The following is a 13,011-nucleotide window of genomic DNA, read 5'->3' as shown; positions in this document are numbered from 1 at the left end:
GTGATCATAAAGAGAAGAATATGTCCGAATCTGCGGGAAATCGCAGTGATTGAGACTGTTCGAGCTTTTTGTGCAGGACTGTAGCTCGGAAGCTTTCGACTTCCATCCATGACCAACTGACACCTCGGAGTTCCTCACAATGATCGTAACTAGGTATAAGTCCTTGACCGTTCTTCTTTGTGTTATACTCCGGTCATCATTCTTCAACTATGTTGCAGAGTCTTGCAGGGCAGTATCTCACAAAGGCTGGGACTGGCTGTGGCCATCAATCTTGATACCCTCAATTATGTTCTATCGCAACATATTCGTTGCAGGATAGCTACATTTCGCTTTGCAAGGGATATGCAGCGGCCCGGCTTTCATCCGCGGAAAGGTTGAACCAACAACATAATCCTAGCCTTGGTGCCTAACCAACATGCAACCCCCTTAATCATTGAATGCAGCCCTTTCAAGATGCAAGACCCACCACCTATGATCATCGTTGATTCTCTCCCTAAGGGCTCTAGACTGATTTTCCAAGACTCTACGTTCTTCACGCGAAATGGGCCTGAAGCAACTTTCCCATCTGCTGATCAAGTTCGAGCCAAGAGTGAAGCGGGTGATCATGTCCTTGATAGAAAGAATACTGTTATCTTTGAGTCACTTGACCTAGTCGTCAAATTCGGCAAAGAACCTCGAGTCACTATTGCGGAAGGCCAGTGCCTTTGGTGGTTGCATCGACATCTTCCAAGAGTCCCTGTGCCTGAGATATATGGTTGGATAGAAGATGAAGCAGAAGTCTTCTTGTACATGCAGTTGGCCGAGGGTGTGACCTTGGAGAAAAGATGGGATTCTTTGGGTAGAGAGGACAAAGTTGGGGTTTGCGAACAATTGCGAGACATAGCCGTTGAGCTACGTCAAGTAAAGCGTGATCCAGACGACGAGTTTCTCGGTACGTAAGAGTATAACTGCCATAACCTTGATGATGCTGATCAGTTAACAGGACAAATCAACCGCGGACCACTACAAGATGTTGTATTTGCTGACGGCATCCGGCCAAGAGCTGGACCGTTTTCATCTGTGAAAGAATTCCATGACTGGTTTTCTTTCTTATTTGAACGGCTGGCTGCAAATGGTCCCCACTCTGAAGAACATAAAGTCGAGGACGTACCCGATCCATATCGTCAATTGCTACAAGACAAACCCGACGTTGTGTTTACTCATGCTGACCTCCACCGGAGTAATATCATGGTCTCGGAAGGATCACCTTGTCGTGTTGTGGCTGTGATAGACTGGCACCAGTCAGGCTGGTATCCAGATTACTGGGAGTTTTACAAGGCCGAGTACACCAATCACTGGGAGTCCGAGTGGGTACAGGAGTACATCCCGATGTTCTTGGAGGAACCCAGAGAAATGTTTACTGAGGGGATTGATAGCTATGCAAGCTCATGGGGTTTTATGTAGTATGAGTAATAGTTACTCCCTGGAAGCAAGACTAAGACTAAATAGAGTAATATTAAAATAAAGGTATTACTATAATTATTTAAGGCTTTATTAAGTACTTTATATAAGTAGTAAAAAAGTTATTATATTTTTTTAATTATATATTAAAAATAATAAATAATAATAAAGATATATATTATAAATGTTTTTAAAATAAGAAAGCTAAGTACTTATAAAAATAATACTTAAGGTTATATAAGGGTATTAAAGTTATATTATTTAATAAGGTTATTATTATAATTATATTACTTATTTTTAAGTAATTATTTTTAGCTAATAATATTATAATAATATTAAAATAATTCTTAGTAATTAAAAGTCCTTAAAAAGTAAATATTATTTATTTTTATTAATATTTTTTTAAGTTTATAAGTTAGCCTTAAATAGTATATTTAAGTATTTTTAATATTTAATATAATTTAAATATTTATTACTTTTATTTTCTTTTTTCTTTTTCTTTTTATTCTTTTTAATCTTATAAAAGGCTATATAGCTTTTTAGCTTTTTGTTAATAACTTTAATAAAAAGACCTTTATAATAAGCTATTATAATAAAAGTTAAAATTAAATGAGGTTTATATATCTTAATAATATAATTACTGCCTTAATTAAGTAATTTAAATATAATAATTATAATTTCTAAAAGATAAATTAATTTCTTTTAAGTTTATATTAATATAATAATTATAGTTTCTAAGTAATAAATTAGTCTTTTTTGAGTTTATATTAATAAATAATATAAGGCATAATATTAAGTAATATAAAATATTATATCTTTTAATAATTAAGTAATATAATTTAAGCTTATTAATATAAAAAAGTCTTATTAATAGCTAATAAGTTAAGTTTTATAAAAATATTAATAAATATAATTTATTTTTCCTTTACTTTTAACTTTATAAAAGGCTACTTAGCTTTTTAGCTTTTTTATTAATAATATAAATAAAAAGACCTTTATAATAAGCTATTATAATAGAAGTTAATATTAAATAAGGTTTATCTGCATTAATAATACAATTACTGCCTTAATTAAGTAATATAAATACCAATTACCTCTTAACAGCTAGATTAACTTTCTTCCTTTAACCTACCTAAAGGAATACCACGCCTAATTCATCCATCGCAAAGTACATTACCTGACCTGACTTTTCATACCTGTTGGTCACACTTGCTAACATCATGTAACGGTTGCACAAGCCGTTAAGCCACAGGGCAAAAGTTCGGGCTATAATCGCTATGCAAGCAATTATAGGTGTGCTACAACTGCCTTATAGAAGCCTTACAGCGCTGTTACGGGCACAAATCGTAACACATCAATCATAGCCACTATCACGATGCCTGCTGTTACTTCGCAATAGCCTGCAGCCCGATCAGGGCTATTACATAACTAACTATAATCTCATTAATGCAATTAGACCGGCCCTAAAGCAAGCTATAGGAAGAGATTGCTATATATTATATATAATAGCTATAGTTATTAGAAAGAACTTCTTATTAAAAGGAAAATCTAGCCTAATTAAAATAGCTATCTTTAATTATAACTTAATTAAGTTAATTAATTATATAAATTTAAATTACTTAAAAGATATAATATCTTTAGCTTAATTTAATTAAAAGCTATTTAAATTAAAAAAGTTAAAAAAGCCTTAAAATATAACTAGTTATTAATAATAATAAAAATAGTATTTTTTTTTTATAAACTTAAATTTAACTTAATATAAAAAATAACTTATTAATATAATTATAAAGGTAAAATAAGTACTTTATATCTTTTTTATTATATATAAATATATAAACTAGGCTAGTTATAGTTTATATATTAGTAAATATTAATAATAATTAATAAAGTTATTATAAGATTAATAATAATTATAATAAATTAGTATTAATTATAATAAATTAGTATTAATTATAATAAATTAGTATTAATTATAATAAATTATTAATAATTATAAAGTCTTAATATTAATTTATTTTATAAAGGCTATAATAATTAAGGGGAAATATAAAGTATATATAATAAAACTATTAAGGTTATAATATAATCTCTCCCCTATATTAGGCCTTATTTTTAAGGCCTAGTTATTATAATTCTAAGCGGTTACATTACGTATAGCCTATATTTTCTTTCTAATCACAAACAGTCACCACGCACTAAGGGATTCTATAAGTAACCGCCAAAACCCGGTTACTAAGCCTCAACTAGAAATACCAGTAATCCTCAGAAATCACCAGTAACCCTAAGAATTACTTAATAACTGCCCTACTAGGCAGTAACTACACTTTAGTATATAAACTATATTTATTAGTACTTTTATAGACTTAGCTTACTAGCTATTAATAAAGTATCTTTATATTAATAAGCCTAATATATATTACTTAATTATTAAGAGATATAACACTTTATAACACTTAGCATTATGCCTTATACAATCTATAAACATAAACCTAGTATAGACTAGTTTACCTATTTAGAAAATCCAACTATTATATATTAATAGCTCTTATTTAGACTATACTATATAATACTAAGCAATACTAACGCAATGGCACCTACTACTCTAATCTAGCCTTCTAACCTGAGATATGCCTAGCACTACCTGCAGTAAGAGATGCCCCCTAACCTAGAGGATATTCTTATAGAGACTAATAATAAAAATAAAGAAGATATTACCCCCGCTTACCTAAGTACCTATGAAGGGGAAGTCGCGAAACTTAAATGCAGATTTAGATATCTTAGCTAGTAATATAATAACCTCCTAGAGAATGCGAAGAATAGTTCTAATATAGCTAAGAATAAAATCAAAAACCTAGAGAAGAAGGTAGCCGACCTCGCCGAGATCGCAGAGGCACTTAAAAAGGAAGTAGAAAACAGTTAGAAACTCTATAAGGAGTATATTAAATATACTATAGCCCTTATAATAACTAGAAAAGACCTTAGAGAAATCCTTTAACCCTGCTAGCCTAAACTATTTAATAGTAATGCCAATAAACTTTAAGGATTCCTTATTAGCCTCTAGAGCTACTAGATATACTATCCTATCTAGTTTACTACTAATAAACTAAGAGTTTAATATAGTATAGGATTCCTTAAAGATAAAGTACTATAACTAATAAAACCTATTATCCAAGATTATATTAGTAAATTATATAAAGAATAATAAGAAATAATAAAATATATCTATAAGAAATATAAAAACTTTAAATTAGAACTTAGGAACGCTTTTAGAGTAATAAACAAAAAACATACTGCAGAGATAAAGATATAATAGCTTAGATAGAGAGGATCTACTGCAGACTACCTAGCAGAATACTGCTATTAAGCAGCCAAGCTTAATTAGGGGGAAGAAGCCCATATAGCATAAGTATACTTAAGACTAAAGCCAGAAGTTAAGGATACTATAGTCAATATCAGGCCTAAACCTAAGAACTTAAACAAGCTTGTAAATATTACTATAGAAATCGATAACTAGCAGTATAAATAATATAGGGAAAGATAAGCAGAAAGATATAGAGGGATATATAATCCTCAGTAAAACACTAATAAATAACAGAATGCTAATTAAGGAAGAAAAAGACATGTCAATATATAATACAGGACTAAACCAGGACCTATAATACTTAAAGCAATATAACGCGATAATAACAGAAGACCCTGCAATATATCTAAGGTTAAATGCTATAACTGTAATCAGTTTAGACATATTACCAACAAATATCCTTAACTAAGAAAACCTAAAGACCCTAATTAAGGTAAGCAGATACTGGCAGTAACTAATAAACAGGAACCCCAGACTGCCATATAAACCTAAGCACTAGGAATAATATAAAGCCTGTATAACACGATAGCTCTATATAAGGGCACTATGCCGAAACACGGATAGTACCTACACCTAGATAGTTTAATCTGAGAACCGCGAGAAGAATTCCTAACAGAAGAAGACGCTAAAGCAGGGAATATACCCCAAATCCTAATGCCATATAAGATAAAGGCAATTAAATACCGAAGGAAATGGCGAGAGAACCTAGAAAACCAATAACAGGAAAAGGAAAAAGACCACGCTTACTATCTTAAGAGAAAGGAAGAAAAGAAACGTGAGAAGATGGAATAAACCGAGACCCTCGGGATAATAAGAGAAAGAAGACCCTTAAAGCAGGAAATCAAGAAATACCTAAAAGACCTATAGGGAACAAAGACTACCTCTAATACAGGAAAATAACCTAAAGTATCTAAAACAATCGATGCTATCCTAATTTAAATAACTATCTAAGAAAAAGAAGAAATAATAAAAAAGGAACGCAAAGCAGGAGATAAGGTCTGCATATACTACTAATAACACTCCTGAAATATAGGATATAGGGGAGGAGCGGCACGAAACACCGCACAATACCTCCGCAAGGAAGATAAACAAATTAAAAATAAGTAGAGGTAACCCTATAAACCACTGTTTGATGAAAATAAGAACCGGATATATACCTCGATAGAAGACAGATATCTACAAGGAGCTAGGGAACACGGCAACATCGATAAGCTCGAGAGCTTATGTGTTTGAGCCTACTATATAATAGATGCCATAAACCCCTACTATAAGGAGCCAAAATTCAATACTAAGGATATTATAGAAACATTTCTAACTTACCTAGGATATAATAAATTATTATAGCTATTATATAAGTACTATTAGTGCGAGGAATATAGATAAGATAAGGAAGATAATAATTGCTTTCTTATTATAATTTCCGGTATACCTAATAATAATCCTTACTAGAAAATAAAAACAGAAAGATATCTAGTACATTACTAATACGAAAATCTCAGAGTAGCAGAACTATAATTCCACATATTACACTACCGCAAGATCTAGAAGAACAGAAACTTCTATCAGGAAGCCCTCTAGATAATAAGAATAATTAAAGAAGCAGAAAGAGAATTCGAAGATCTAGCTCTGAAAGATCATAAGAAGAAAGAAGGCGAAAGAAGATTTGAACTTATTAACCTAGGGGAATATAAGAAAGGAAAAGAAAGAGAGTTCATCTAAGAAGCGCATAAACAACTAAAGGAACATCTCTAAGATAAGGATAATAAATCCGAGACTACGGAAGAAAAACACCTCTTTAAACCTATTAATCTAAAGGAAGGATTTAATCAGGTTCTAATCAATAATAAACAATCTGGACAAGGAACCGCACTAGATAAACAAGATACAGAACTAGAAGAACATTTTTAACAGCACCTGCACGATAAAGAATTCACATACTTTAATAAAGAATATAAACAGGAAATAATAATAAAGGAGCAGTAAAGACAAGACCTCCAAGATAAGGAGAAACGTTAACAAGAAAACAAAACAGAAGACACATTATCAGACAAAAAGTCCTTAAATAACGAAGAATACATCGAAGATTGCTATAAAGGAGTTAACTGCAATGATAAAGAATATAAGTTACTCTACTAAACAAATTCAGGAAAAGTAATATGCCTTCTATAACAATAAAGCCACAGAAGAGCAATAAATAAGGATAAGAAAGACTTAAACCTATAAGTGCTCTAAGAGCCATACAAGATAATAAACCAGACCGCCTAGTGCTATAAGCTTAGATTAAGGGAAGATAGCTAAATGCATAGATTAATAGTAAAGCAAAGAAAAACTTTATTAATTTAAGAATAGTTATAGAGCTAGGAATACTATAGAGAAAGAAATAACTGCTATACTAACTTATTAATATAGAAGGGCAACTCTTTAATTATAATAACGGTATAATAGATTAAGAGATTAATTACCTTAAGGTCCTTATTAAAGGAAGGAATTAGGGAATAAGCTTTAATATTATTCCTTTAAGAGAGGAGATAGATATTATCCTTAGAATAAACTAGCTTAAATAAAAAAACCTATATATTAACTAAAAGACTGGCTAAGTTATATTTCCTAGTAACCCTAATAGTAATAGTAAAACGATTATAAGGAGTAATAAGAGATCTCAATCTATAACTAAGAGGATAAGCATAGACCGGCATAGAGTAAAGACTCTACTACCTCTAAAAGGAGTATAATATAAGCATAAGATAGGCTAAAGATAAAAATCAAAAATCCTAGGTATCCTTAAATAATAAGATCTATAGAAGGATAAAACTATAATATTAAGCCAGGACTAACTTAAGAATATTTTAAAAGAATATTAAATATATAATAAACTATTTAAAGAAGAACTAGAAACAGGAGTCCCTAAACATAGCAAATAGGACTACGAAATCAATCTTATAGATAAAAGATTACTATTCTAAAAGCTATACCTACTTAATTAGAGAGAACTATAAGTTTAGCAAGAATATATTAACAAGATGTTAAGGAAGGGTTATATTAGAGAATTAAGTTTATTAGCAGTATTAGCGATGTTCTTTATACTAAAGAAGAATAAAAAGGACTAACCAGTTATAGACTATTAACCAGTCAATACATGCACCACTAAAGATCAGACCCCGCTTCTACTTATAATAAAACTTAAGGACTAACTGTAAGGCAAAAAGATCTTTATAGCTCTAGACCTTAAAGGAGTATATAACCTTATCTATATTAAGAAAGAAGATAAATAGAAAATAGCATTTAAAACCAGATTTAGACTATTTAAATACCTAGTAATGCCCTTTAGCCTTATTAATATACCTATAATGTTTTAATAGATAATTAATAGTATACTTTAATAATACCTTAATATCTTTATAGTATACTACCTTAATAATATCCTAATCTTCTTAGATAGTAAAGAAGAGCATAAGGAATATATCTATAAGGTCTTAAAAGCATTATAAAAGGCCAAGCTATTAATTAAACTAAAGAAAAGTTACTTTTATATTATAAAGGTAGACTTTTTAAGATATATTATTATACCTAGAGAAATCTAAATAAAAAAGAGGAAAATCTTAGCAGTAGTAAAATAAAAGGTACTTACTAATATTAAAGAAATATAAGCCTTCTTAGGCTTTGCTAACTACTATAGAAGATTTATTAAAGAATTTAGTAAGATTGCAATTCTATTAATAAAACTAACTAAGAAGGGAAAGCCCTTTAACTAGAACGATAAGGCTTAAGAAGCATTTAAGCAACTTAAAGGAGCAATCCTTAGCAAACCAGTCTTAGCAATATTCGATCCTAAAAAAGAAATCGAACTAGAAACAAATACATTAGACTTCGCACTAGGAGGACAAATTAGTTAGAGAGATAAGGAAGGAAAACTACATCCTATTACTTTCTATTTATACAAACTGCATAAAGCAGAGCTCAATTACCCGATTTATAATAAAGAATTTCTAGCAATAGTTAACTGCTTTAAAGAGTTTAGATACTACCTAATAGGAAGTAAGCATAAGGTTAAGGTTTATACTAACTACTATAATATTTTATACTTTACTATAACCTATAAACTTAATAGATAATAACTATATTATATAGAATTCCTATATAAATTTGATTTTATAATTATTTACTGCAAAGGATCTAAAAACAGTAAAGCAGATGCAATTAGTTAATAACTAGACTATAATACCGGCACTATTAAGGCAAAAGAATAAGTGCTAGAAAAGAACAATAAGGGAAAATACTAATTTACCTAGAAGATAGTAATGCTAGGATAGATATAATTAGAAGTGTTACGATTCGTGCCCGTAATAGCGCTATAAGTCTTCTATAAGGCAGCTGTAGCACACCCATAATTGCTTGCATAGCGATTATGGCCCGATCTTTTGCCCTGTGGCTTAACGGCTTGTGCAACCGTTACACGATAATCGCTGTTAAGCGGGTGGCCCGAAGGTCAAGGGTTCGATTCCCCCTTGCAGCCTTTGGTATAGCTGCTCACAAGGGTGCCTACGAAACGCAGTGGGGCAACTGCGGGGTACGCCTTGGGAGGTTGGCAGCTGCGCACCGCACAGGGCTTGGTTCCCCCTGTGGCGGCCGGCTTTAGCGGGCTTCGAGGACGAAAGCCCCTAAAGAGGGAGCATCGTGTTACGATTCGTGCCCGTAATAGCGCTATAAGGCTTCTATAAGGCAGCTGTAGCACACCCATAATTGCTTGCATAGCGATTATGGCCCGATCTTTTGCCCTGTGGCTTAACGGCTTGTGCAACCGTTACAAGAAGTAACTAAAGAAATCCTAGGGGAACTATAAGAATTTATCTAAGAATTCCATACATACCTGTTATATAGATACCAAGGAGTTACTAAAACCTTAAAATAACTATTATAATAAGGTTACCGAATAACATAAAAAGTAGTAAAAAAGGTTATTAAATAATGCAATATTTGCGCTAGAACGAAAGCATAACAACATAGACCTTACAAAACACTATAACTAATTAAAGTAGCAGAACGACTATAGAGCTTAATTATAATAGATTTTATAACTAAATTACTATTATTAGAAGATCCTTTAACTAGAATCTACTATAATAATATTATAGTTATTATAAATAGACTTATAAAATTCTTAATCTACTTACCTTATAGAGAGGCAACAAACACAGAAGTCATAGCCTATATCTTCTATAATAGGGTAGTAAGAAAGCAAGGACTGCTAAGAGAGATTTTATTAAATAGAGAACCAATATTTGCCTCTAAATTTTAGCAATTACTTATAATACTTATAGGAGTCAGTTACTAACTTATAATAGCTTTTAGACTGCAAGCAGATAGCTAAACAGAATAAATAAATCAAGTACTAGAATAATACCTCTAGTATTATATTAACTATAAATAAGATAACTAGGTTAAGAAGCTACTAAATGCTTAGCTAGCTTATAATACTGCCTATAATAAAAGTATAAAACTTATACTATTTAATACAAATATCGGATTTATACCTAATGCATATTATAATACTTGGGAACCTAAGAATGTAAACCTAGCAGTAATTATTACAAGCAATAAGCTAAGAGAAATACATAATAAACTTAAGACTAAGCTGGAATTTATTAGGAAAAGGATATAGAGACACTATGACCCTAAAAGGTTAAAGGGACTAACCTTTAAGGAAGGAGATATAGTCTACTTATCTACTAAAAACATTAAAACAGATTAATTAAGCTATAAACTAGACTATAAATACTTAAGACTAATTAAGATTAAACAGAAGATAGGGGAAAATCGATACAAATTAGACTTACCCCTAAATATCAGATACTACCTAATTTATTATATCTCGATACTTAAATTAGCTGCAAATACAATATACATAAAAACCGGCAACAAACCACAACAAATCACAAGACTAGAGGTATATAAAGCAGAGGAAATTAGAGATATGCAAAGAATTAACAGATAAAAGATATATCTGATTAAATAGAAGAACTACTTAGAAAGCGAAAATACATAGGAACTGATAAAATACCTTACTAATGCCTAACAACTCCTAAAGAACTTCTATTAAAAACCAAGGACGGATCCAAAATAGCAGACCAATCAATAAGATCTACTGCACCAGCCTCAATCGATTCTACTATAACAGCAGATTCAGGAGGCGCAATCAGATTCTCCGCCTTTTCACGCTCACTTATCATCTCAGTATCTCATTCAAGAGCCTTCAGACCTTTAGATTAAATAAGACATTTCTAATAATAAAGACGCATTAATTTTGATAAACGCTTATTTAATTAACGCTGCAATTAGATAAGCTCTTCTTTAGTAGCTTCCTTATTAGCTTTAATATGGTTTTTCTCTTAAACCAAACGATCTGCTACCCGGAGATTAGCAAAATACCGCATGCAGGAAAAACACACAACCAACCTTCAGTCAAAGTTATACCCTTTCTATCATAAGTATAACCCTAATAGGTACACTTAGAACAGTTCTTCTACCTATCCTTTATTATATATTTAGTATAATGTTTAACGCATAAAGAACAAGGCATGATTTCGTAACCAGTAGAGGCAATAAGTTTCGCATGAGCAAGACGATGCTAAGTTTCTGGAGATAATATGGTTAGCACAAGAATAATTACGGAGTCAAGTTTCACGCACTAAGGGAGGAACTAATACTACGATAGATAAGCAAGGTCTCGAGGGCGAGACCAGGAGAGGGGAGAGATCATGTTACGATTCTAAGCGGTTACATTACGTGTGGCCTATATTTTCTTTCTAATTACAAATAGTCACCACGCACTAAGGGATTCTATAAGTAACCGCCAAAACCCGATTACTAAGCCTTAACTAGAAACACCAGTGATCCTTAGGAATTACTAGTAACCCTAAGAATTACTTAATAACTGCCCTACTAGGCAGTAATTATACTTTAGTATATAGACTATATTTATTAGCACTTTTATAGACTTAGCTTACTAGCTATTAATAAAGTATCTTTATATTAATAAGCCTAATATATATTACTTAATTATTAAGAGATATAATACTTTATAACGCTTAGCATTATGCCTTATGCAATCTGTAAATATAAACCTAATATAGACTAGTTTACCTATTTAGAAAATCCAACTATTATACTAGTTAATATATTTTTTATTAATTATTCCTTAGTAAGTTTAATCTTAATCTTATAATCCTCTTAAGATATTTAATTATATAATAAAGGCTAAAAAAACCTTTATTAAAAACTAAAAATCTCTTTATATCTATATTATAGCATTTAAGAGTCTTATTATGCCTTATTTTAACTATATTTATTAAAGAATAAAGGATTTATATATTTTTAATTTTATAAAATTAAATTATTATAACCTTTATATTAAATTAAAAATATCCTATAATAATTATAATTTATTTATAATAGCTAATATATTAATTTAATATAAAATTATTTTATAATTTTACTCATATAATATTAGCTTTATAAACAGGCTTTGGCTGACCTTGAAGCGGAAGCGTGATAGATAATTGAATTGTGGTATCCTTTAAAGTAGGTTAAAGGAAGAAGGTTAGGGCCAGCTGATGGGCAGGTAAGGCTTTTCAGCTGGCATATATGCAGCTAGGTTCAGGCTGCAATTAAGGCAGCTAACTATAATAATTTAACTTAATAAAGCTTTATTAGCTATAAGGGTAATAAATATTTAAACTATATTAGACTCTAGAGATACTTAAATATATCTTTTAAAGCTAACTTATAAACTTAAAAAAAAATAAAAAAAAATAATAATATTACCTTAAAAATTTATTAATAAAAAGCATTATCTTAAGTATAAAAAAAGGCTAATAAAAATAAACTAATTAATCTTTAAGTAGAATTTACTTATATTTATAATAAAATAAATACTTAATTTATTAAAATTACTTATTTAAGGTAATAATATTATTAAGTAAAAGTAAAAGGCTTAAATGTAATTTGTTATAATTTTAGTTTTATAAATAAGTTAAATAAGGCAGAGTATAATAAATAGGCTACTTTAAAAAGTGCTATAATTAATAAGTCCTTTTAGAATTAATTTATTATTATTAAGTAATTTAAGTAAGATTATTAAATCTTAATATTATCCTTAATCTCTTTAGTTTTAATAAAACTTTTTTAAGAGTTATTAGGTATTAATAAGGTAT

At 30.2% G+C, this 13,011-nt stretch overlaps 1 protein-coding gene across 1 annotated transcript; it reads left to right on the top strand.

Moving 5' to 3' along the window:
* Positions 1-431: 431 nt before the first annotated feature.
* On the top strand, positions 432-1,443 carry BKA55DRAFT_655507 (kinase-like domain-containing protein; the record flags this gene model as incomplete). Its single annotated transcript, XM_046197422.1, has 2 exons — positions 432-931; positions 983-1,443. Exons 1-2 carry the CDS (start codon positions 454-456, stop codon positions 1,441-1,443), a joined length of 939 nt encoding a protein of 312 aa, XP_046042312.1. The 5' UTR covers positions 432-453.
* Between the last annotated feature and the right edge of the window lie 11,568 nt (positions 1,444-13,011).

The sequence above is a fragment of the Fusarium redolens genome (genome assembly GCF_020744475.1).
Source record: "Fusarium redolens strain MPI-CAGE-AT-0023 chromosome Unknown BKA55scaffold_26, whole genome shotgun sequence".
NCBI lineage: Eukaryota > Fungi > Ascomycota > Sordariomycetes > Hypocreales > Nectriaceae > Fusarium > Fusarium redolens.
The sequence above is the reverse complement of the archived record's forward strand: the minus strand, read 5'-3'. Positions and strand labels throughout refer to the sequence as shown.